Source organism: Octopus sinensis, linkage group LG18 (assembly GCF_006345805.1).
Source record: "Octopus sinensis linkage group LG18, ASM634580v1, whole genome shotgun sequence".
NCBI classification, from domain to species: Eukaryota; Metazoa; Mollusca; class Cephalopoda; order Octopoda; family Octopodidae; genus Octopus; species Octopus sinensis.
This window is the reverse complement of record NC_043014.1, coordinates 33389832-33417292: the sequence shown is the minus strand read 5'-3', so window position 1 is coordinate 33417292 and position 27461 is coordinate 33389832. Positions and strand designations below refer to the sequence as shown.

Below are 27461 nucleotides of genomic sequence, written 5' to 3'. Positions count from 1 at the left end.
CGGCATTTGAAGTGTGAGTATAAGTGTGCGTAAAAGAGAGGTATGTTTGTGTGTGTGTGTGTGTGTGTGTGTACAATGGAAATGGGATGGTAATGTTCAACACTGAAAATGTGTGAGTATATGTGTGCCTGTACAAGAGAACTATGTGAAACTTTACGTATACATGTAAAGTAAAAAAAAAATTAGAAAAATAATCCAGAATCCTTGTCCAGTACTGGATCGATCCCAAAATATAATGAGACTGTGCCAATCACAAAGCCAAACATCCCTGAAAGTTTCATCCAAATCCATCTGGCAGTTCTTGAGATATCTTGTCCACATACAAACAAACAAACATGACTGAAAACAATACCCCTGCTTTTGCTAAGGTGGAGGTAATAATAATAATAGTAATAGTAAGAAGAACAACAACGACCACAAGGAGAAACTACGTACACTGATATCTTTTTTTATTGCTGTTAAGGATTTCATTGTTCTTTGAAATCCAGTCGAAGTTTTCCTGATAAAAACCAGGTGTCACCACCCCAGACAACAAACAATATAGTCTCTGGGATTTGGAGCCTACCTTACATCTCTTGGTTGACCTCAAGATGCAATAGAGTGGTTCTGTATTTCAATTTTCCTTTGTTTTGTATGAGGCTGAGTCAATTTATTGCTATCAGCCAGACAGTCGCTGATCTCCTCATCTTTTACATCTTCTAAGAGATGTTTCTGGTTACCTTCAAGGTTGACACTCTCTTTGTACTGGAAACTGGAAAATGTAGGAATATCCTCTTCAAAGCTGTGCTCTAGGATATCCAAGTAACCTTTAATTCGACGGTGTGTGACTCGAAGAAGGGCTTCTTTACGCATGTCCTGCACGTCTAGAGTGAAGTGGCCCTTGCGGCATATGCCATTTATTTTCGAATATTTCAGTGCAGCCAATTTCCCTCTTGTCTGCTGCAGGAAATTCATATCGGAGATCAGTAGTCCTTTTTTTATGAAGTCTTCGAGTTTTAGCAAAGACTCCTTTAAAAAGAAAAGAACAACTCTTAAAAGATGTCGTAAATATAGGGAATAAAAGGCAACTTCATTTAAATATCTTTCTCACTGAATTAATTACCTTTAATTTATACCCATGTAATACACAACATTGATCTTCTAAATCATTATTGAAGTATGACAGAAGCTGGACTGAAATAGTTGTAATCATGTTTTAAACTTTACCTTTAAATAAATGGATTTTGCACCAGTTTTGCTGACTAGTAGCCAAGATGTTCAATTAATGGAAACTATATATTCATACTGTTTTAGTTTAAGCAGTGAATTGATCACTTCCATATTAGTCTTAGGAATGTCATGGCTCTCTGATTCACAAGTCTACTTCACATTTATGTTGTTTGGGGGTTCAATCACACTGCTGGTACCTTGGGATGGTGTTTTTGGGTAGTCTTTCAATAAAGATCTGTGATGTTATGAGTGAGGGTCTGACACTGTCTTTCATTCATTCAACAGAGTTGAACAGTCAAACACATACTTATTCATGACTGATGTCATGTACTAATACCAAAGTATTGTCATGTCTTATACCATAGCATCAGGTTGGCCAGAGCCTTGTGAGTGGAAATATCTAGTGCCATCTTAATGCATCTTAAGGTCATGAACAGGTCCAGGGGCCCAGTTGTGATTTCTGTATGTTGTAGCTTGCTGTCAATAAAAAACACTATAGGATCCAGTCCATTAACTTGCTCAGTGGCCTATAAAGCTGCTAAGTTGGACCTACCAATACTGTTAATTGTGTGACACAGAGTGTAACAAAGTTGGTTTAACCGAGCTCCAGAACAATTTACTGATGAAATTTTGCAGTTCCTGGCCCCACCCCTAATTTCACTCTAAGGGCTTGGATCAATCACCCTTATGGTTCAACCCTACCCTTTGAGTGAAATTAGATAAGACCTAAGCTATGGTAGAAGACACTTGCCTAAATTTCATGCAGCATAACTGAACCCAAGTATTTGTGATTAAGAAGTTAGTTTCTTCATCACTAGGCCCAGAACCACAAATATAATGTAGTTTTTTCCCCTTAACCCTTTCATTACTGTATTTATTTTGAGATGATCTGTGTTTATTTCAATTACTTTAAATATTACAAAGAATTATGTAAAATAACTTGGTTATCATTAAGCCAGTGTTAGGAACGTAAATTGTAACTAAGGTTTGGTAGAAGATTTTAATTCAAAACTTATGAAAACAAGACATTTGTACTTAGAGCCAGAGCCGGTTTCAGCTGGGTTGGTAACGAAAAGGGTTAATATGAGTGTTGCACCTATGTTTCTTTCTATCAGTTCATTCTTTGGCCCTTTTCAGTTGTCCTTTAAAAATTCTCTTAAGCTGGATTTAAAATTAAGATCTTAATTCTTAGTAGAGATGAGTTCAACAAGCTTTGTCGCTCTGCCATAATCAAGAAATACAATAGAAAAAATAAAATTTGGAGATATTTAAACTCATTTCAATTGTAGCTATGACACTGAGCTAAAAGTTAAAATGAGCTCAGTGGCTAGGCCCAGATTTAGCAGCCATGTAGATCCAGAATGGAGTAGACATTTTAAATTCATTTACCCATCAAGAATGTCGATCTACTGGAATTCCTTTCTTATTCCATATATTATTCTTAATAATAATAATAATAACAACATCGAAAAATATCTTAAGATTGAGAACCTAGGTTTGAAATTTCCCCAAGACACCTGATGAAGTCTGGAGGGTATATCAGCTGAAATGTTGTGTTAGCAACAAACAAGATGAGGACAAATAACTGTTAAATGTAAATAATGTAAATGATGCACTTTATATGCGTATGTTTGCTGCAATCAAAGGTAAGTTATATTTAACAAAGAGCAGAGGCAGCTTGGCTACAGCACACTCCCCACTGACTCAAAAACATCAGCTGCACTGATCTCACCTCTTCTGAAGGGTCTGTGAAGACCATGAGCATAATCCCTGCCTTTAAACCATTAGAAAGCAATAAATAATAAACACAACACATCTATGACTAATGAGAAAAAATGAGTGCATACATAATTAGGATTAATTTGGCATTGTTTTCCAGTGGATCTAATTTTATCTTCATTATAGATATTCAGTGATTATTTGATATGTGAAGCATGTAATGTTTGAATTGGCAAAATTGCACAAGCATTGAACAAAATGCTTTATGGCATTTGTTCTGTGTCATTACATTCTGACTTCAAATCATGTCACTACTGACTTTGTCTTTCCATCCCTCTCAAAAGGTTAAACAGCAACATGATCAGCATAGTGTATCAGTCAATAAATAATAGCTGACACCAAGGTGGTGAGCTGGCAGAATCGTTAGCATGCCAGATAAAATGCTTAGCAGCATTTTGTTAATCTTTACATTCTGAGATCAAATTCTGCTGCAGTTGACTTTGCCTTCCATCCTTTAAGGGTTGATAAAATAAGTACCAGTTGGGCACTTGGGCTAATGTAATCGACTTACCTTCTCCCCACTAAAGTGCCAACCTTGTACCAAAATTAGAAACCAATAATAGCTGACATCCTCCCATCTAAACTAAATCATTTGAAGAATCGATCATTTCCATATTAGTCTTAGGGATGTCATGACTGTCTGATTCAAAAGTTTATTTCACATTTATATTGTTTTGGGGTTCAATCACACTGTGCAGCACCTTGGGTATGTGTCTTGGGCAATCTTTCAGTAAAGGTCTGTGATGTTATGAGCGAGTGTCTAACATTGTCTTTCATCTGTCAACAGAGGTGAACAGTCAAACACTACTTATTCATGACTGATGTCATGTGCTAATACCAAAGCATTGCAATGTCTTATACTGTGGTTTCAGGTTGACCAGAGCCTTCTGAGTGGAAATTGGTTGATGGAAACTATAGAAAGCTATCAAGGGGCAGGGTACTGTTCATGCTCTTGGGCGGTAGACATAAAATCGTCACCCAATTTAAGACCTCCCACCTGGCTTTTGGGTGCTTTTAGTGGAGTTCACCCTCTCCAGCTACAAACATTTAGACAAAGTCTATGGTATGAGGTTAACTATCTTTCTATCACTAGCCTGAATGACCCCAGAAAGGACCAAGAGGGTTATTCTTTTCATTCTAAATGAGCCATTAAAGTAACAGCAGGAGTTTTAGCTTTCATCAATAACTAGCAGTATCGCCTGGCGTTGCTCTGGTTTGTTTCGACCCTTTAGAATTGGAATTTTTGAAAAGTAAAAATTTTGCATTATGTAGCTTGTTATTCTCTTTAAGTGAACATTTTTCTGGTTGAAATACACTGAAAAATGGCGACACAGCAGTAAAAAAGTCTTAAATAATAGGAATTTTCATAGAAAAAAAGCACCTTTTTGATGCAAATAATTTTTGGTGTTAACATGGTCCGATTTGAACTTTTTCTTCTACGGATGGAAGAGCAAGCCTTCTTCTATCATACTCTCAATTTTGGTCAACTTGCACCACAGGGTCTCAGAGGAAATAGTGTTAGTTGAAGGCTACCAAACCTGCCATACACAAACAACTTCAGCTTTATATATAGAGAGATTATATTGCTCCTGAGCAAACATAGAGTAGTGCACCAGTTGGGGCTCCTTTCAGGATATGTAGGTTCGATAACAAATATGTTTGATGTATGCAGGTTCTGGGTCAAGGACAGAGTACATGCAAGGCCGGCCTGGATGAGGAATTAATTTTGCTATTATGTGATTCTGAGTTTGACCCCTGTACTAGGAGCACCTTGATCAAGAGTCTTCTGCTCTAACCTCGGAATAAGGAATGTCTTGTGAGTGAAATCTGGTAGACAGAAACTGCTCAGAAACACACACACACATACACATACCATCATACATATCACTCAGTCTAAAAATTACTGTTCCACAGCTTATGAGAACATCATAACAAGTGTGTGTGTGTATGTACATAGTTTTTTGTATGTAGGGTCTTCCATACTTTTTTAATCTATATCGTCAACATTAGAGAATATTTTTTACTGTGATTAAATTGACTGTATGCGATGAACATCCAATACCAAACAATCTTAATCTCCATATTTAAACTGCATTAAACTTTGGCAAGCTTACCTTTACCTACTCTGAGTTACCTGAAAGGTGATGTTCCATTTCCTCTCTTCTATTTGTTAATACTTTTGTTTATCGACCAATGCGTTGTTTCATCTTAAGGATGCTTATTTATCCATCCATTATATTTTGACTGTTGTCCGTTGTTTCAAATACATTTTAATTTATAAAATTAATCCAATTTTTGTATCTCTATAAATTCATACTTATAAAAAACAGCTTCGATTATAATTTTATTAATATATAATTAGCATGTTCCTTTACCTCAATACTCCTTTATTAATACCAGTATATACCAATTAATCAATATTCACAGATACCATCTGATGAGTTTGTATTTAAGTGTACAATATGTATAAAAATTAAACTATTTCTGGATATTTCTTTTCCTCCCTCTATTGTGGTAAAAGTTTAGTATATACTCAAAAGTATTCATAAATTTCTATCCTTTTGTTATAATATTCTTCTTAATAATCCTCTGAATAACCATAAATTTTAACTGTAAACAACATAGCAGCATTGTTTAAAATATTAAACTATAGTACAATATGATAAGACTTCCCCTGTTTCTTTATCAATGGTCTGCTAGTGGGTGACCCCTTAATTGTCAGCTAACATCTTGTTTTAAGTTTTCCTTTACCAAACCTCATGATATTGCTTCAAATAAATCTTGATTTTTATGACCGTACCAACTATGATGTCTGTCTGCTCCCTCAGCCCTACCCCTAACAGATACTGCACTCTGTTCTCTCAGCAATAGAAAGACAAGGGATTTGATAAACTGGTCTATAAATTAAAACTGCCCCCATAAAAACAAAAAATCAGTGACAAGCAGAGTCTGTAACAATGTATGTCTTCTTGAAAATTCAGTAACTTGTAAACTGGAGTGAGACAGCATGTTTTTTGTCTATTTCCTTAACTTCTTGGAGATTTTAGGTAAAATTATACTAATGTGTCCATCTGTTCTAATTTAATTAAATTCTATGTCTTTGTGCAGCTGAAGATTGCTCTCTCTATATATATTGCTCTGCATATATCTATATCTATGTCTATATATATATATATATATATATACATACATACATACACACACACACACACACACACACATATATATATATATATATATATATATATATATATACTTGGAATTTACAAAAAAAACAAAACAAAAGACGAAGATGGGTGTGTAAACAACAAACAGATGTATTAGTTTAACGCTCTGGAAGTGAGAATGTCTTTTACGTTTCGACCCTACGCTCTTCAACAGAAAGGAACACAGATATATAGATAGATAGACAGACAGACAGACAAATACATGGACATAGAAAGGTAGTGGGATGGAACAGTAAACGATATATAGATTGATAGAAAGAGAAATATGTCTATCAATCAATCTATCTCTCTAAATATTTAACTATCTAAATTTCTAACTATTTACTTTACTATTTATCTATCTGTTGATTTATTCATATTACTATTTATCAGTCTATATATCTTTCTGAGTATTTTTCTATCTCTGTGTCCAAATTTCTATAAACACATAATCCTACCTAAATCACAAATCACAGTGTTTATCTGAAATAATAACTGGGGAAATTACACAGGGTGGTGGTCTTCTGTATAGAAAACACAGGTATGTATCTAGGTGTGTGTGTGTGTGTGTGTATGTATGTCATTATTTAGTTTTATTTCAAGATTTCATGCCAAAAGAGAAAGGGCCAGTTTCTAACCTAGATCCCAAATCCCTTCATTGGAATTTCAACAACATCAACAAGATATGTATGCATATCTTGGTGGCGAGCTGGCAGAAACGTTAGCATGCTGGGCAAAATACTTAGCGGTATTGCGTCTGCTGTTACATTCTGAGTTCAAATTCCGCCGAGGTCGACTTTGCCTTTCATCCTTTCGGAGTTGATAAATTAAGTACCAGTAACGCACTGGGGTCAATGTAATCGACTTAATCCCTTTGTCTGTCCTTGTTTGTCTCCTCTGTGTTTAGCCCCTTGTGGGCAATAAAGAAATAAGATATGTATGCATGCATATGCGTAGATTTGTATGTTTTGCTTTATGTATTCTCATGCATATAGTTGCATGTCTAGGCATGCTCATATTCTGAAATGATGCATGCATGTATGTATGTATGTGTGTATATGATTATATATGTGTTTGGGCATGTAATTAGTAAACTTATTGCAGAAGGGAAACTTAAATGAAAATTGAACTGGTATGTGGCAATCCTTTATTGGAAAAGTCAAGTCCTTTGATATACAATCTGCAGTTGAAATAGTTTACGGTGATTTTGCTCTTGCTTTCCATAGAATATTTAATTATAGTTACATGCAGTTATGATTTATGCCAGACAGGAGCACGACTGATGCTATATTCTTAGTTAGGCAACTACAGGAGAAATATCTAAGCAAAATTAAACCCCTATACCTCACTTTTGTTGACATGGAGAAAGCCTTTGACTGAGTCCCCCATTCCCTTATCTGGCGGTCAATGCAGAATCTAGAGATAGATGAGTGGTTGGTCAGAGCTGTACAAGCCATGTACAGGGATACTGCCAGTAAGGTGATGGTTGACAATGAGTAGAGCAAGGAATTCGGGGTACATGTAGTGGTTCACCAAGGGTCAGTCCTCAGCCCACTTCTTGTTCATCATAGTCCTCCAAGAAATAACAGAGGGAGCTCCTCTATGCTGATGACCTTGTTCTTATAGCCAAATCACTACTAGAACTAGAAAAAATTGCAGGTGTGGAGGCAAGGTCTAGAATCAAAAGGCCTTAGAGTTGATTGAGCAAAAATCAAAGTCTTAGTTAGTAGGAAAGCAGACAAATCACAAATCCCTTCAGGCAGATGGCCCTGCTCAATCTGTAGGAGAGGCATTGGTAGAAACTCCATAAGATGTACCTGGTGCAAGCTATGGACATCTAAGAGGTGCAGCAATATCAGAGGAAGGTTAACAGGGAAAATAGTTTTTGTGTGTGGAAGGTGCACAGGTACAATAAACACTGAAAAAGTACAGAAAACAGACTTCAGCAACTGACATTGGGGTAAGCTAGAGGCAGTAGATAGCTTCCATTATCTAGGTAACCAAGTTAGTAATAGAGGTGAATGCTCTGAAAGCGTACTGCCCTAGTATTATCATGTGATGCATATGGACAAAGACAGCTGTGTAAAGAAATGCTGGTCTCTAGGGTACCTGTGGTAAAGGTAGATCCAAGAAGACATGAGATGAGGTGGTGAAGCATGGTCTTCGAATGTTGGGTCTCACAGAGGCAATGACTAGTGACTGAGACCTTTGGCGATATGCTGTGCTTGAGAAAACACCATCAAGCCAAGTGAAGTCATATTCATGGCCAATGTTGGTGTCGTATAACTGGTATCCATGCCAGCAGCACAATAAAAGCATCTTTCACACATTGGGCCTCATAGAGACAATGTGGCTGGTGCTGGTGGCATGTAAAAAGCACCCTTCGTGCATTGGGCTTCACAGAGGCAATGATAAATGACCGAGACCTTTAGCATTATGTATGTTTAAGAAGAAGATCCATCATGCCATGCAAAATCATGGTTGCGACAGATACCAGTGTCATACAACTGACACCCATGCCGGTGGCATCCATTATACTCTTGGAGTGGTTGGCATTAGGAAGGGCATCCAGTCATAGAAACTGGAGTCTGGTGTAGCCCTTCAGCTTACCAGCCCTAGTTAAATCATTCAACCTATACTAGCATGGACAATGGACATTAAATGACGATGATGATGGTGGTAATGATGGTGGTGGTGGTGGTGGTGGTGGTGCAGGCGGTGGCAGCAGCGGCGGCAGAGGCGGTGACAGTGGCGGCGGCAGCGGCTGTGGGAGCGGCGGTGGCAGCGGGGGCGGCAGTGGCGGTGGGGGCGGCGGCGGCGGGAGCGGCGGCGGCGGCAGCGGCGGTGGGGGAAGCAGCGGCGGCAGCGGCGGTGGGGAAGCGGCAGCGGCGGCGGCGGCGGCGGCGGTGGCGGCGGCGGCAGCGGCGGTGGTGGTGATAGTGGTGGTGGTGATGGTGGTGATGATGATGATGGAGTGACATGCATATGTTACTGTGCGACATGATTTTCTTCCTTGGATAGCAACAGTTATTTCCTGTTTGCTTACCTCTGGGAAGAATGAAAAATCACTAATCTTTCCTTTAAAATTTACTTTTGTTACATTTATTCAAACCCCAAAGAATTTCTCTCAACACATGGCTATGATGCTCTGCTGCTATTCTTGCTCATGATGAGAGATGCATTTATTATCAGCCACTAACGGACATCCTCGAGTGGTTAAGGTCAAGCAACTGGCAAACAAATCTGTGGTATTGAACAGAATATGTGCTATAATGATATTTCTGCTTCAGCAAATCAGTGCTGAATCTATCTGAAATGTAATGGAAAATAGATCAGTTTCAAAACACTGATGTCCAGGTCACAAAAGCAAAGTCTGAAGGGAATAGTAGTAATTTCCTTTGATTTCTAGATAGAAGCAAATAGGAAATAACACTTACTGACCAAAGGCAAAAGAAAATTATAGTTTTACTACATTGTGTAATCCAATAAAATGTAAATGTTTCATATGAGATAGCTTTCATTTGAGATGTAGTGGTCATCATGCATGCATAAAGAGAGAGTTTGTTTCTAAAAAAGAAACAATACTCTTCATTGAAATGTAGATGGTGACAGCAGTGAAGAGTGAAAGAATAAGTGAAATACATGTTTGCATGTATGTATGTGAAGGTGCATAGCAAACTTCATTTCATGTTGCTCCAGCCCACTCAGCTGCTAAAAATGAGTAATCCTGTGACAGACGAAGGTCCCATCCAGGGGAAGAATATATACACAACAAAATCTGGGAAACCAGCCTTATGAGCCTATGACTTGGGAAGGACCTTAGATCCTTTTTTACTGTATGGGTGTATGTGTGTGTGTATATATATGCATGTTTATATATATATATATATATATATAATATATATATATATATATATATATATATACAGGTAAGGGTGTATATATGTGGTGAATTGACAGATTTAATCCATCCTCCTTTATAATACAAAACCACCCAGTCCTTGACTACTAGTTAGTAGATAACTTTTTCATTTTACATAACTAATCTTGTAAGCCTTTCAAATGATCGTCATGATCATCATAGCCAGTAGCATAGCTGGTTTGGAGGGAGCAGTAAGAAAATAAATAAGTAAATAAATAAATAAATAAATAAATACTAATTGGTGAAATGATGAAGGCAATTCAACCTCAATCCAGTTATAAATGCCTGGGAATACTTGAGGCAGATAGAATCAAACACCACAACATAAATGAAAAGACAAAAAGAGAATACCTGTGGCAAGAAAAATATTGGCTTCAAAGCTGAGTGCAAAAAAACATAATTTTGGCAATAAACTCGCGTGCAGTCATAGCAGTTGGTGTGGCACTGGAATCCTGAAGTGGACAGAGGAGGAGCTAAAGGAGATGGACAGGAAGTCAAGAAAGCTCCTAACGATGCATGGAGCCCATCATCCACATGCAGACACTCATTGTCTATACATGAGAGAGCAAGATATACAAGAGAGCAAATGGAGGAAGGGGACTGATAAGTGTGGAAGCCTGCTTGCTTATCGAATTCGAGAGCTTAAAGTGATACCTAAACCAAAGTAAGGAAACCTTGCTGGTGACAGTTAGGAACAAGGGAATATTGAGAGCAGAGAAGAAAGGAAAAACAAAGGAAGAAATACACAAAGGACATGAAGAAGAATAACGCAAGAAAGGACTACATAATCAATTCTATGTAGCCACAACAGAAGTTGCTGGAAAAAATAGGTGGGATTGGCTGATGAAAGAAACCCTAAAAAAAAGTGACTGAGAACACTATAGTGGCAGTGCAGGACCAAGTTTTGACCATGAACTGAAGGGTCAAACTGAGGAATGAGCAAGTATCTCCGCTGTGCTGCATCTGCAATAGAGTGGATAAAACCATTGCCAATATAACAAACGAATGCCTTAGACTTGCCCAAAACCACTACAAATTGTGGCGACATGACCAGATAGTGAAAGTGCTACATTGGAAACTGTGCGAAAGTGGGGGCTAGAGAGAGGCAAAATGTGGTGTGAGCACAAGCCGAAGAGAGTGGTGATGTCGGAGACTAGCAAAATCCTCTGGGATTTCCCAGTCCAAACAGATCAGGTGCCAGAGCATAATAGATCGGACCTTGTTGTGAGTGACAAGGTGCACCACATATGTTATATAGTTAATGTTGCATGCTCCTTTGACCCACAAACAGTTAAGAAGGAAGGCGAAAAGACGGATAAATACAACCCTCTGGGAACAGTATCAGAAAGCTTCAAGGAAATTGGAATAGAGTGCCCAGTAGAACTGTTACAAACGATTTGCCTCCTTGGCACGGTCAGAATAATCAGGAAAGTATTAGATAACTGAAAGAAACAAATAACATGGTACCGTAGGCTGCAGGTAGTAAGCCCGCTACGCATGCAAGACTCCAGGTGCTCCAACAAAACCTGTGATATAAAGAAAATAATAATAATAATAATAATAATAATAATAATAATAATAATAATAATAATAATAATAATAATAATAATAATAATAATAATAGTACATCTCCAGTGTTAGAAACTATGCAAAGACAATAATATAATAATAATAATAATAATAATAATAATTCTTTCTATTATAGGTACAAGGCCTGAAATTTAGAGGAAGAGGTAAGTCAATTACATTGACCTCAGTACTCAGCAGGTACTTATTTTATCGATTTCAAAAGGATGAAAGGCAAAGTCAACCTTGGTGGAATTTGAACTCAGGACATAAAGACATTCAAAATATCACCAAGCATTTAGCCAGGCATGCTAACCATTCTACCAGATCACTGCCTTCAATTATCTGGCACTATTTCAGTTACAATGATGAGGGTTCCAATTGATCTGATCAATGGCACAGCCTGCTCATGAAATTAATGTGCAAGTGGCTGAGCACTCCACAGGTACGCATATCCTTTACATAGTTCTCAGGACTATTCAGCATGACGCAGAATATATATATATATATATATATATATATATACGCTTTTGGTACGAATGGTTTAGTTATACAGCGTCGTATTTTACAATCCTGTAAACTCCTTAATATAATAATAATAATAATAATAATAATAATAATAATAATAATAATTATAATAATACTGATGCAGTACCAGGCAGTGGCTCTCATGGCTTCTGATCTTAACTGATTGGAAGTGTTATCATGTACATTGTTTTGTCTTGGTATAAAAGATGGGCTACAGCAAATATTCTGCTCAATACCACAGATTTGCTTGTCAGTTGTTTGACCTTAACCAGTTGAGCATGTCCCTTAGTGGCTGACGATATGTGCATCTCTGATCACGAGCAGAAATAGTGGGGGAGCATCATAGCCATGTGTTGAGAGGGATTCTTTGGGGTTTGAATAATTCACCTCTGGAAACATGGGTGGTTCTTTCAACATCCTTAAACAACCCTTATTCAGGGACCTTTTGAGCGGGATGGGCTACTCAACCTGAAGAAAATTCTAACTGGGCCCCACCTGCAAAGTCATGTGCTGTTTATCTTGATATGAGATCACCATGTCGCGCACATATGGTTGTGATGCATGTGCCTGGTGTACCTTTATCAGACGGGTAGTCATGATGGGTATATTGGGCTTCGTATATTTTACCCCAGTGTCACTTTGATGGCATGCACTGCTCTCTCACTCAATAATAATAATAATAATAGTAATAATGGTTTCAAATTTTGGCAGAAGACCAGCAAGTTTATTGGGCCTTTTTTATATAAGCTTAAAGCTTATGGTGTTCACTGAAGCCTTCTTTTTTCTGTTGCGAGCTTATATGCCCCATTATTAGACTATTTTCCTTAGTCATTGCATGGTGATTGGCATAAGCTTATATATATATATATATATATATATATATGTGTGTGTGTGTGTATATATATATATGTATGTATGTATGTATGTATACTATCTCTTTATTGGTTATGACAATGAGGGTTCTAGTTGATCTGATCAATGGAACAGCCTGGTCGTGAAATTAATGTGAAAGTCTATAGGCATGCGTACCCTTAATGTAGTTCTCGGGGAGACTCAGTGTGACTCAGAATGTGACATGGCTGGCCCTCTGGCCCTTTGAAATACAGGTACAACTTATTTTTGCCAGCTGAGTGAATGGGAGCAATATGAAATATAGTGTCTTACTCAAGAACATAATGCCCCACTAGGAATCAACCTTGTGACCTTACGATCATGGACACAAATACCCTAACCACTAATCCACATGCCTTTATAATAATAATAATAATAATAATAATAGTCCTTTCTATTATAGGCACAAGGCACGAAATTTGGCGGAGAAGGATAGTTGATTACATCGCCCCCAACACTCAACTGGTAGTAAATTTATTGACCCCAAAAGGATGAAAGGAAAAGTCGATCCCGGTGGAATTTGAACTCAGAACGTAGTGACATGCGAAATACTGCTAAACATTTCATCCAGCATGCTAATGATTCTGCCACCTCGTCGCCTAAATGATGATGATGATGATGATGATTATGATTTCTTTTAGTTGCCACCAGGGCAAAGGATGAGGGGAACAATACAATGACAGATATAAAGTGTTGGGGTTTACATATAATGGAATGATAAAATAAAGAGTATACGTGGTATACATTAGAAGAAGGGAAGAATACATAGTATACAATACTAGAATAAGAAGGGAAAAAAAGTGAATATGATGGGATCCCCCTGAGATAATCAAGGAACCCCGCCATCTCGTCCCTGAGTACCAAGGACGAGAGCCCACTCCAACTTCTTTCTTCTGACTCACAGATCTGCACTGAGAGTGGTACCATCCACTCTTGCCTTTTTCGCAACTTTTACCCACCTTTTCATAAATTCACTCGAGGACAGTATCTCCCTCTCTACCCTCACGTCCCATTTCAAGTGAAACTTGAAAAAGTAAATGAGAGCTTTACCAAAGAGGAAAGTTTCTGTCCTCATTCCTTTCAGCCTCATTCATCCGGAATAGACTTGCTAGTTCATCTTCGTCGACACCTAAGGTCTCCTTGAGAATATCATTGCACTACTAATCCTCTGTAAATCTCCAAAGTGGAACATCCACCGATCCTTTTGTCCGACTTGTAGAGAACAGTGAGCACCTGACGACATTCTAAGTGCCAGGTGCCCAGTCTCAGCCTATCCTTTACCCAAGACTGCAGCTCCGTCAAGGGGACGAGCTGTGGAAAGGCATATCTCACAAACGAAGTCCACACAAGTTCACAGCCACAGCCACCAGACAAAGGAAAACTGCCTTGCCAGCCCGATTAAAGGAGAGCAGCGGAGCAATCATCATTATGGACTCGGACAACAGACAGATCTGTCCTACACACAACAGCAGCTGTTTGACATAACTCCACAAATCTATTTCTTTACTACCCGCAAGGGGCTAAACACAGAAGGGACAAACAAGGACAGACAAAGGGATTAAGTCGATTATATCGACCCCAGTGCGTAACTGGTACTTACTTAATCGACCCCGAAAGGATGAAAGGCAAAGTCGACCTCGGCAGATGACTCCACAAAGCAGCAATGTCCGGACACTAAACTAGTGCATGTAGAACAGTTTCGTCTTTCTGCGTGTACCTTGGACATGCCTGTCTGACAGCACATCGTGCCTGTAAAGTTTATCTTGAACCTGTAACGCCCCGCCCCCTGGTAGCATTGCCAGGCCAAAGATTTCTAGAAATTATCCATAATTGTCCCTAACTGGAAAGTCCTCCAGAATAGACTTGCCAGTTCGTCTTCGTCGACGCCTAGGGTCTCTCTGAGGATGTCGTTGCATTTCGCCATTACTAATCCTCTGTAAATTTCTAAAGTGGAACATCCACCGATCCTATTGCCCGACTTGTAGAGGACAGTGAGCGCCTGACGACATTCTAAGTCCCAGGCGCCCAGTCTCAGCCTATCTTTTACCCAAGACTACAGCTTCGTCAAGGGGACGAGCTGTGGAAAAGCATATCTCACAAACGGAGTCCACACACGTTCACTTTCTAGAAATCGCTGCAGGTGGCGCAACCTGAGTGCGTGTCTGCACATTAAAATCCACAGCATACCTAAGCTGCCACGCAAAGGAAGTTGGCAGCAGACCAACCGCCTGACCATTGGAATGCGTCCCTTCCACAAGAAAATAAACAGGATATGCTCTAATCTAATCAAGCAGTAACTGGGGCAAGGCACAACGGTCAGACGATAAATAATGACAGAGGCGATGTAGGCATTTGCCACCTTTCAGGAATAACTTCCTCCCAGCCTATTTCTGGGTAAGAGAGGTCATCCTGTTCGTCACCTCTTCCCAATTCTTATCCACTTGGAGGTCGGGACCAAACCAGACCCCGAGCAGTTTAACTGGTCCACCAGTCCAGCGTCCGACGACGCTATCTGACGGCATCGATCTGCCTCTCTAGGAGTTCAATCGTAATCCCACCATCTTGTCAATAACAATAATGCAAAAGGAGGCATGATAATGTAAGTTAAGTACATTCATCGGAGATTGTATGAGAAGCGTAGTCTTGAAAGGACATTGAAAAGGTACGAGCATAAACCAGAAGGCATCATCAAGAATAATCAGTATAAGATTTTGTGGGATTTTACAATCCAGTGTGATTCAGTGATTGATGCTCGGAGACCAGACATTGTTTTAGTTGATAAAATGATGAAGGAAAACAAGATTGTAACAAGCATTTTCACAGTTTGGTTCTGGCTCATCACGTAATGGTCAAGTCCCTCTAGCTTTACGTGGGCTGTACACCCCATGACGTAACAGACCAGCCAAGCGTGTTACCCTTAGCAGTATAAGGAAGCTTTTTCTTCGGTGACGTGTGTTTGCATTATAGAGTTCGGATCTTCGGCAGAGAACACGTTTATTCCGCAGGCAACCTCAGTTATTCCTTTGACATGTACGATGTTCCTGTCCTCCAGCAGAAGTATGTCTCATATTTGTTTTCCTGTTCTATCCATCATACATCATCATTATGTATCATCTGCATGTTAAACCATTGTGTATATATTCTGACCATTCCTTCAAGATGTATCTCTACTGCTTTGCCGTATTAGCACTTTCTCCTTTCTGGTTTTGAAAAGCCTAATTTCTCAAGATTGGTATTTAGGCAGTGTATTACATTTCCCACGGCCCCAATAATTACAGGTATAAATCTGAACCTGTAGTCTAGATAGAGTAATTGCAGATTTCTCAATAGTTCAGCGTAAGTATTCTCTTTTTCACTGACCTTCAGCTTTATGTTAACATCTGCTGGGCAGCTAATTTCCACAACTGCACACAGTTTCTATTTTCTATCCCAAATCATTATATCAAGTCTGTTGTGCTTACATTTTATTGAAGTCTTCACTGGGACATTCCACCAGTACTCCTTTTTATTATGAGTGGCTATGGCTTCTACCATACTATGGATTCCTATTTCTTTGTCCTCAAAGCTAGCCTTCAGACGGATTTTATTATAGAGTTTCCTAGCTACAACATCATGCCTCATCGGTAGATAAAACCGTTATGACATTTTCAAACAACTGCTTATGATGTGGGTGATGTATGTATGTATGTATGTATGTATGTATGTATGTATGTATGTATGTATGTATGTATGCACGCAATGTATGTATATATGTATATTTGCATGCATGTATGTATTGTATGTATGTAAAGCTAACTGGCAGAGTCGCTAGATCAACAGATACAATTGACTTGTGCTATTCGTTTGGGATGTCTACGTTCTAAGTTCAAATCCTACAGAAATCAATTTTGCTTTTCATTCCTTCGGGGTCTATAAATACCGTATCACTATTGGACAGTAGATTGCCAGAATTGTTACAAGATCGGACAAAATGTATTGCGATATGTATGCATGTAGCTATGGGTGTATAAATGTATATAGGTATGTTTGCCCACTTGTGTGTATATGTGTGTACACACACACACATATATGTATGTATGTATGTATGTATGTATGTATGTATGTATGTATAAACCGAAAAAGAGGCATAAGGACTTGCTGAAGGCTTTCTTAAGAGATGCTTGCATCTCTCCTGACACATGGGAAGGCATAGCTATTGATCGTAGCAGATGGAGAAGGATTGTGCATGAGGGGACAGCCACTTTTGAGAAATCTCGAGTTGCGCATGAGACAGTAAGGAGGGATGTCAGGAAGGGCATCGCTGTTACACTTCCAGATGGGAAGGGTCTTCCTATGATGCTGACATGTAGTGTCTGTGCAAGACCCTGCCTCAGTAAAGCTGAACTCAAGAGTCATCTTCGTAGTCATAAAGCGAGACAAATGAGTGACAACCTGGCCACTGGTGGTGGTGTTACACACCATACTAATCATATCTGTCAGGCATGTGGAAGAGAGTGTAATTCGGCAGGAGGACTTAAACGACATGCAAAGGTACATGAAGCCCAGTTACAGCTACAGCCGGCTATTACCTGTAAAGGTTTTAGTTGCCAATTCTGTACAAGACATTGTAGATCTTTGGCTGGGCTAAAAAGTCACATTCGATCACAGCACCAGTAACAGTTAAGCTTCGTGCAATGGTCATACTCGATAACGAGGGGGCAGCCATAATGTATGTATGTATGTATGTATGTATGTATGTATGTATGTATGTATGTATGTATGTATGTATGTACGTAAGTATGTATGTATGTGTGTGTGTGGGTGGCTGTGTGTGTATGTTTGTATGTATGTCAGTTCGCTTGTGAGTGCTACTGGTGACATGTAAAGCGATACAGCCTGCTGCATGGTCGAGTAGTCAGCAACTAAACTGACAACGCTTACTAAGATTGCTTAGAGAAGTGAGTGAATGGATATTGCTGGATGAAAAACAAAACCTGTGAAAAGGTGGATGACCTCATTAAAACCAACGGCCATCCAATATTGTTTACATAAACTTGGTCTTCCTATTTCTCGTGGACAGCAGTAGTTCCTGCAGCAATCATCGACAAACAGGTGACTTTGGGGCAGAAAACAGTGGCTGCGCAGAGGATTGACACATTTTCAGCGGCATTCCTTCGATATAGCTCGACAAGGTCGAGACATTTTACTTCGGGTATTTCCGTGGGTTGTAGAGTATAGGATATAACGAAATTGTGCCGGCAATGTCTCATTTTAAACTTGAAGAAAAAAAAGCCTTGCATATTTGTTCTTGCCTGTTTCATGTGTGTATGTAAAATCCGAAAATTTCCAAGCAGAAAACAGAATCGAACTGTCATTTGCTTCCACAGAAATACCCAAAGTGAAGCGTTTTGATTTTGTCGAGTTATATCGAAAGAATGCCTTTCCAGCAATGGGCAGGAACGGCATTTTCAGTCAGCAGAGAACCACGGGAATGAGAATGTAGGCATGGTGTACCACATTACTGGGAATGAGATGCCCCTAAACCTTGTAGGACCATCACTCTATGAGAAGGAAAACTCTGATGTAAAACTTATCACCACAAATAATGTAGACTAGTTCTTCTTTTTGGAGTATCTGTCATCGTTGCTCAGGGAGTAGAATTGATATTGTGCAAGGCCTCTCCTCACTTTAAAAAGCATTGTACACAGGTATCGCTTAACGCACCGGCATCACTATCGTTCGATTCGTCTTTTCTTTTTTTTTTTTTTGAAAAGCTAGTCATAGCCTAAAATGGCAAACCACATTCATTGGAGACTAATAATAATAACAATGATGCAGACAATTGCAGTAAGGACTATAAGAAGTTATCTGGTGTAGCCTTTGTGGTGAAAACATCTGTAGTTTCAGGTCTGGAAAAAATTCCAATGTGAAATTAGTGACAGATTTATGTACAAGTGGGGGTGGGGCGGTCCGCCCTGGGCGGCACAATTTATTTGTATTAATATATCAAGAGTAAAAATGCAGTATGAATATTACAAACTTTAATAATGTATAGTAGCTATTAAAATTTCCTTAAAATTTAAATTTGTCATCAGTAAACTTGTATTGTGTGTTAGTTATTAGTTATGCGCCCTTTTCAAGCCTAGCCAGGCTCATGGGCCCGGTTTCTCGGTTTCTATGGGGTATGTGCCCCCCCCATCGCAGCGTTACTTAAGAAACAGGAAGAAAGAGTAAGAGAAAGTTGGAGCGAAAGAGTAGAACAGGGGTCGCCACTACCCCCTGCCGGGACCTCGTGGAGCTGTTTTAGGTGTTTTTAGGCTCAATAAACACACACAACGCCCGGTCTGGGAATCGAAACCGCGATCCTCCGACCGCGTGTCCGCTGCCCTAACCACTGGGCCATTGCGCCTCCACGTATTGTGTGTTAATATTGTGTAATATACAGTATAATATTGTTAATACAGTAATATGGTGTGTTACTGGATAAGACAGTGTGTCGATGATATTCAGAAAGTTGATTTTTATTTTTTGGTTGGTCTATACTCAATTTGGTTTTATTCATATAAATTCACGATATCACTGATGTAATTTGAGATGGAGTGAATTAAGGACAGCAGTGCAGCATTTCAAACAAACAAAAAAAAGGAAAGACAGAAAAACGAGAGAAGAAAGGTGAAATGAAGGTGCCATAATTAAATTTCTCATCAGACCCGACCGTCCAGACGAAACTGGTATTACTGTAGGTCATGAAGATGATGTTAATGAAATGCAACTTGAAAAAGAAAATAGAAGATGAAGTTGATGATGCTGATCCACCACAAACTACTGAAGAACAAAACTCTAATATTAATTTGAAACACATTGGGATGTGGCTTGCTAAGTTTAATCACGGTGACGGTATTCGGGAAATTTTTGTACAACAAGGATGGAAAGCTGTGAAAAATATTGACTGTGAATTCAAATAAGTTGCATGTCCAGAACAAGTAACAAAACTGAAAGGGGAGATTAGAAGACTGTCGAGAAACTGGGTTTTTTTTCGAACTTTACAAAACGGGAACTTAGATGATATACTCTCCATTGAAAGAAACCGTGTTTTGTTTTTGTTGTAAGCTATTTTCAAGTGAAAACTCAAAGTTTTACTCAGTTGATGGCTTCAAATCTTGGTGGAAGTTGAATCTTAAGATACAAGAACATAAATCTAACCCTGCGCATGAGAATGCGTTCACTCAGTGGAAAGAGCTAGAAATTCATCTTTCCAAAGGCAATGTAATAGACAAAGCGCAACAAACTCTTGCTGAAAATGAAACAAAGAAATGGAAGCAAATCCTGACTAGATTCTTGGACATAATTATGTTTCTTGCTAAGCAAAAACTCGCTTTACGAGGCCAAAGAGAAGACATTCAAGTTGAAAAGGCAAATAAAAATAAAGGAAATTTTCTGGAACTTGCTCAACTGATTGGAAAATTCGACCCAGTGCTACATGACTAAAGTAAAAATTGTTAAGTTTACAACTTCCTGTCTCTCACCAAAAATTCAGAATGAATTTGTGAACGTCCTGGGAGATTAAGTGAGAAAGAAATTATCGATGAAGTGAAACAGAGTAAATACTATTGCATTATTTTTGATAGTACCCCAGATATTTCTCATATTGACCAAATTCCCCAGGTGCTACGTTATGTTAAAATAGATGAACAGGAAGTAAAAGTAGAAGAATCCTTTCTTCGTTTTATTGAGCAAATTACATCAATGATTCTAAAACAATTAGAAATGGACGACATTAGTAGTCAAGACTGTCGTGGACAAGCATTTGATAACGCGACAGTAATGGCAGGTCATCGATCCGGTGTTCAAGCGCGCATCACAGAAGTTGATCCAAAGATTGTATTTGTGCCATGCATCAATCACTCTCTGAATATATACATAACGTAGCACCTGGGGAATTTGGTCAATATGAGAAATATCTGGGGTACTATCAAAAATAATGCAATAGTATTTACTCTGTTTCACTTCATCGATAATGGGTGCAGATTCAGTTACATTCTTTGGCACATTGGACCGTTTATTTTCATTCTTCTCAGCCTCAACTCATCGATGGGATATCTTGATTGAGATAACTGGTTAACTATCAAACGGGCTGGGGAAACGAGATTGAGTTGTCGAGCAGATGCAGTGAAAGTTGTACATACAAAATTCAAGGAAATCATCGCTGCACTAGAACGGCTGATGGAAGATGGACAAAATGCAACTACGAGTTCTGATGCAGATTTAATTCTTCAGGTGATGCGGTCATTTTATTTTCTTGTCATTTCTTGGCCTTTGGAGAGATATACTTCCTGAAATTAATGACACTCAAAAGTACCTCCAAACGAAAGGTCTGGAGTTGCAACAATGTGCCATTAAACTATCAGCTTTGAAAACGTCTCAACTTGTAAGCAGAGACAAAACAGTAGGTGACGCGTCGGTCTGTTCAACCGAAATCTGCTCTGATATGGGAATCAGCACAGAGCGTCGAAAAAAGAAAAGAATGAGCTACAAAGAAAGAATCGATGCCGCTCTGTTACGACGCTGAGCTAAGAAGAGAAATGTTGACAGTGATAGATTGCTTGGTTGAAGAAATAACCTCTTGGTTCGAAAGACTTCATTATATTGCAAAGAAATTCTCCTTTCTCACATCTTCCAATTTGTTAGATAAAAAGTGTAATTGTGATGTAGATACTTCTGATGAGAATGTTAAGAGTGAAGACTTTCTGGTTGAAAGGACAAGACTACAAAATTATTTGGCGGCTGCTGACGCTGAAGACATGGAAGGGCCTTTGCAAGTTCTTCAGTTTATTCAGAAATATAATCTTATTGATTCAATGCCAAATATTGTAATATTATCAAGAGTCTTCCTAACTCGTATCATTAGTGTTGCTAGCTGTGAACGGACCTTTTTTTAAACTAAAGCTCATCAAGAACCACCTCAGGTCAACAATAAGTCAAGCAAGGTTGCCTGATTTGGCAATACTATCCAGATAAAATTAATTTTAATGAAGTCATTCAAGATTTCGCGAAGAGGAAGGCACGTAAAATCAATTCGCAAATCGTTTATTTTTGTAATTCACTCATCTTCTGTTCTTTAACATATTATTTCCTAAATATAATAAAAGTAAATTTGAGGGAAAATGGTTGCTACAGTTTGTCTTCTTATTTTGCATACATGTTAATTTTGTCAGCTTTAAGAATCTTCCAATTTCTTTCAGACATGTTGAAGGAAATCTTTTCACCTTCAGACAAGTTGGAGTATATGTACTAGTTGGTGTATACGTACTAACAAGTGTTACATAGCAGTCAATGATCATCTGAAGTTTCATGTACATAAACGTTCTTGGCATTTTGAAGTGTTATTAGAATTTTTAAGGGGCGGTCAAATAAATAACCGCCCCGGACGGCACTGTATGTACATGAAACTTCCGATGATCATTGACAGCTATGTAACACTTGTTAGTACGTATACACCAACTAGTACATATACTCCAACTTGTCTGAAGGTGAAAAGATTTCCTCCAACATGTCTCTGAAAGAAATTGGAAGATTCTTAAAGCTGACAAAATTAACATCCTTGATTATTCTAATGCAAGAGTAAGTAGGAAGAAGAGATTTTAAAGCATGGAACTCTGTTGGGAAACACGGTGTTGGCAAATATTATGGTAATGGGATGATTCTGCTGTAATTGTATACTGTTCCAACTGAAAGACAAGTATAAGACAACATGGATGCAATGCATCCTGCCTCAAAACAGTGACATTGTATTGGTTATTTTGTTGTCCGCTGGCCTAGGGCTCGTAATATGCGCCTTGTTCGTTCAATGCGTGGAGCTGAGTGCTGAACTAACCATAGGCTCGTAAGAACAAAGGTTAAGTTCATGGTAAAGCCAAAGGTAAGACGTAATGGTGTTACTCTTTCAAAGAAGTTGGCTGTTGACTGCCTGAAAGATTCTGAAGTCAAAGTGCGGCATGTAGAAAAATGCTGGAATGTGAAACTGACTAGAGGGACTTCAAGGAGTCTGTGTTCAGTGTTTGAGCCGACGTGACTGTTTTTTTTTTCTTACAAAATGCAAACACCATGATTGGGTCTTTGAAAATGACAAGGAGGTCAACAAGCTACTATTGGAAAAGAAGAGAGCACTTTCAACTTTGCTCAAAGGTGACTTTGCTCGTGTTTAGCGACGGCTGAGAACTATCCAGTAATCTTGGTGGTGAGCTGAGCAGGCACGGTCACAGGAACTTTTCGAAAGAAGGGCACAAGGTCAGAAGGGAATACAATTTCAGGAGAAAAGGGAGTAATAAAATTATTTAGAAGGACGCACTTCTTTTCTTAAGTGAGGCACGTGCCCCTCAGATCCCACCCCGGGTCCGTCACTGCTAAGGCTAATGGCATTCAGTCTGCCTCCAATTCCAGAAGCTCCAAATTGTTGTTTATCTCCTTCAAGAGGTATAATGGATCTGTTTGACACAGTAAACAGAGAAGCTCTTTGAAAGATGCTGAAGAAACTCGGGTGTCCAAAGAAGCTTGTGACAATTCTTTGTCAATTCCATAGCAACAGGAAGCTCTTAATGAATAATGGTATCAAACAGGGCGATATTCCAGCGCCAACACCGTTTCTACTGTATTTTACAATGGTGTTTGTAATGACTTTTAATAAGTGTCCAATCTGGAATATATGTCAGGTTTCGTACGTTTGGGAAACATTTCAACATAAGATGCCTCAGCGCAGATTCAAAAGTCATGTCCTCATTCTTGAAAGAATTTCTCTATGCAGACGACAGCGATCTCTTTGCTCACACCCAAGAAGATATGCGACATATGAACCCCTTCTCTAATGCTTGTTCTTCGCTAGGCCTGACGAAACTGTTGTCTTATATCAGCCTGAGTGCAATACGTGGAGCCAAATATCCTTTTGTATAATTAGAAGCTTCAAGTTGTGGAGAGGTTTGTGTATCTTGGCATCACCCTTGACAATGAAATCAGGCTTAGAATCAGGGAAAACGTCTGTGGTCTCAACATGGTAGCTCTATTGATACTGAAATGAAAATTTATACGACGTGTGTTACCTCCCTGTTGTACGCTTGTGAGGCATCGGTAACTTACTGAAAACATCTGTTATAGCTGGAGCGCTCCAACCAGTAGTGTCTACATCGTATCTTGGACCTGCGTTGGAAAATGTACGTGAGTAATGTTGAAGTTTTTGAAAGAAGTCACTGTCAAAGTACTGAGTTAATCATTTGGCAGCACCGACGCCAATGAGGGCGTCACTTAATGAGAATGGAAGACTGCAGAACTCCGAAGCAACTCTTACATGGTGAGCTGAGGAATGGAAAGCGTCCACCTCATAGATCTAAGCTGAGGTGCAAGAACTGTGTAAAAACAGCGTCGAAGAAAGCTAACATCTCGAAAAAGGAACAGGAAGAAATTGCAACTAGCCCTGCAAAATAGAGTAAAGCAGTATATAACGGAAGTGAGAACTTCGAAATAGCCCGAAGATAAGTCGAAAAGGAATTCTAGAAAAGGTGTGAACATGATATTCCCAGGAAATGTTAATGAGCATAGTGAGCTAACGTGCGAAGAATGTGTGAGAGCTTGCTTCAGCAGAGCGGGACTGAAACGTCACAAAAGATGGCAAGAGAGTTGACTTGGATTACTCATACACATCATAACATCATGCCATGGATGCTACAAAGCACGAAGCGGCAAACTCAAGGGCAGTCCGGGGTGGCACACACTCTTGGTGCGCCACTTGTTTTCCCACTGCCTCTACCTCCACTGACACAGCAGGAGAAAATGTGAATGTATGTATGTGCATATGTATAAATGTATTCATATTTTTTGGTATGAATTAATATGTGTATATGTGTGTTTATGTGCGTGCGTGCGTGCGTGCGTGCGTGCGTACAAGTATGTAAGTACAAAAATCTCTGCTTATCCAGAGGTTTGTGTATCCACCGTCCTGTACGGATCTGAATGCTGGACCCTTTATCGGCGCCAAATCAGACAATTGAAAACGCTCCTTCTCAGATCGCTCCAAAGTATCCTCAGTCTCACGTGGAAGGACAAGGTACTTCATACCGAAATCCTTTCGAGGGCTGGGATCAACAGCGTTGAGGCCAGCATCTTTCGTCGTCTTCTCCGCTGGATTAGCCATGTGATTCAGATGCCAGGTAGCTGTCTCGCTAAGATGATCCTCCTCAGCGAGATCGAGACTGCAAGTAGGCCTCATGGAAATCCAAAACTTTTTTTTCATGATGATCATCTCAAGTGATCTCTCATTTTATGAAATGCGCCCCCATCCAATCGCTGGAGCCCCTGGTTATTAATCAGAAGACATGTAACTCCGTGTGTGATGCTGGAAACCGAACGCAGGAGACTGCATGAAGAGAGGAAGGAGACGTCGTCGTCAGCTCCCTGCAACTGTTGTTCGGGGTCATTTTCAGTGACCTCAGGGCCTCGGGATCTACCTATCTCGCATCGGTCTTGTCAGCCACGTCCGCTCCCATGAGAAACAATGTGCTAGGGGAGGAGGATGAATGTCTTGGATCGACGCTGTCATCACTTTGATGGGCTGTCATAGGCAAAGTAAAATATAAATATGTCCATTTGCATGTATGTGTGTGTGTGTTTGTGTGTGCGTGCGTACGTGCGCATGTGTATGCGCGTATGCATTATGTATGATAAGATACATGCATGTATATATGTAAGTATATGGTGTTGCTTTGTATGTCTATGTGTATGAGTGTACGCGAGCGCGAGTGTGAAGACCTGAGAATAGTTGTTTGAGTGGCTGGTCGATTACATCGACTCCGTTGCTCGGCGGAACTTGAACTCAGAACGAAAAGACCGACGAAATGCCGCTAAGCACTTTGTCTGGAGTGCTAACGATTCTGCCGGCTTTGTCGCTGCGAGAATGATGATCATTCATGTAAATAATTTTTTTTCTACGCAACTTATCTTTAAAGGCGGTGATCCAGCATGACCCCCGCCTTTTGCTGAAACCAATGAAAGAATAACTTCGATTTTGTAAATGAACAATCTGGAGTGTTTATTTTAATAGCCTATCAATGTATACAATGAGTTTCTTTGCCGTAGATGCTGGGAAGACACTCTGAGCGATGAAAAATCTAATAATAATAATAATAATAATAATAATAATTTAAACAATACGATTTCTTTGCGAGATTCTCATATTCTGTCCACAGTGTCATAGGTGAGAACCCATTAGTATATCATCTTTAGATCACAGAAACCCATCTTGTTCATTAGCTAAACTATGTTCCCTAATAACGCATGTAGCAATACCCGTCGCATTTATTTGTAGTTATGTAGGTTAAGCAATGAACCATCGGGTCTTCACTCAACAGTTTGTTACTCTGTTAACCCGCTTACCTCTTCACAATTCTGCGCAATAATGATAATAACAATAATTTCTATAATTGCATAGGCCAGAAATTTTACGGACAAGGAACAGTCAATGATATCGACCCCAATACTTTAGTAAAGCTTTATATTAACAGCCCCGGAAGGATGAAAATCAAAATCGACCACAGCAGCATTTGAACTCAGAACTTAAACAGCTTGCCAGTCTACCTTTCTTTCATAATGTTAACAATTTTTAACATAGGCACAAACCGGAAATGACTATATTGATTCCAGTACTTGGCTGGTACTTTATTTTATCGACCCCGGAAAGGAAACAGTCGAAATCAACATCAGCGGGATTTGAACTCAGAACGTAAAGAGCCGGAAAATACCGCAAGCTATTTTGTCCGACGCTCTATCGTTTCTGCTGGTACGTTGCCTTTATAGTAATAAATTCTAACATTGGCATAAAGTCAAAAATTTTAGGGGAGGGAACAGCTGATTAAGACAACACATATCCGGTACTTTATTTTGTCGACTCCAGAAGGACGAAAGACGAAGTCGACTTTGGTAGGATTGGAACTCAGAGCATAAAAATATGTAACCAAATACAGCAAGATATTTTATCTATAGATCAACTGATAAATTTTTTTATGACATAATGACGAATGGTTAAGTTCGAACTAAATACAGCGAGCTGTTTAATCCATCAGTTGACCGCGTCTACCATCAATCAGCCTCTTAATAATGATAATAATAATGATAATAATAAAAATCTTACTGGTATACATTTTTCCCAAGAGTTTCCAGTTTCCTTGGCACCAATAATACTCTTACGTAAGAAATAAGATGATTTTGAAGGATAAACTTTGGTCGGGTAAAATTTTTCCCTCATTTTGACTTCCCCCCGTTAAATGGATCCTCGTTCACAAATCACCACCAAACATAGACAGCGTTACCGTTCAAATATTCGTTATATGGAATGAAAT

General features: G+C 39.1%; 1 protein-coding gene across 1 annotated transcript; it reads right to left on the bottom strand.

The window, feature by feature from the left end:
* Nucleotides 1-428: 428 nt before the first annotated feature.
* On the bottom strand, nt 429-27461 carry LOC118766969. The gene is made up of 2 exons (XM_036510855.1): nt 27254-27461; nt 429-1008 (listed from the first exon to the last, which is right to left on the bottom strand). The coding sequence occupies exons 1-2, from the start codon at nt 27365-27367 to the stop codon at nt 586-588; spliced, it is 537 nt and encodes a 178-aa protein (XP_036366748.1). The 5' UTR covers nt 27368-27461; the 3' UTR covers nt 429-585.

Bases quoted from the DNA above. Each gene is read 5' to 3' on its own strand.
- LOC118766969 (XM_036510855.1), bottom strand. From the start codon at position 27,367: ATGAGGGAAAAATTTTACCCGACCAAAGTTTATCCTTCAAAATCATCT. The intron at 1,009-27,253 runs GTAAGATTTTTA...TTCTTTTTAAAG, and splicing joins CTTGGGAAAAATGTATACCA to GAGTCTTTGCTAAAACTCGA.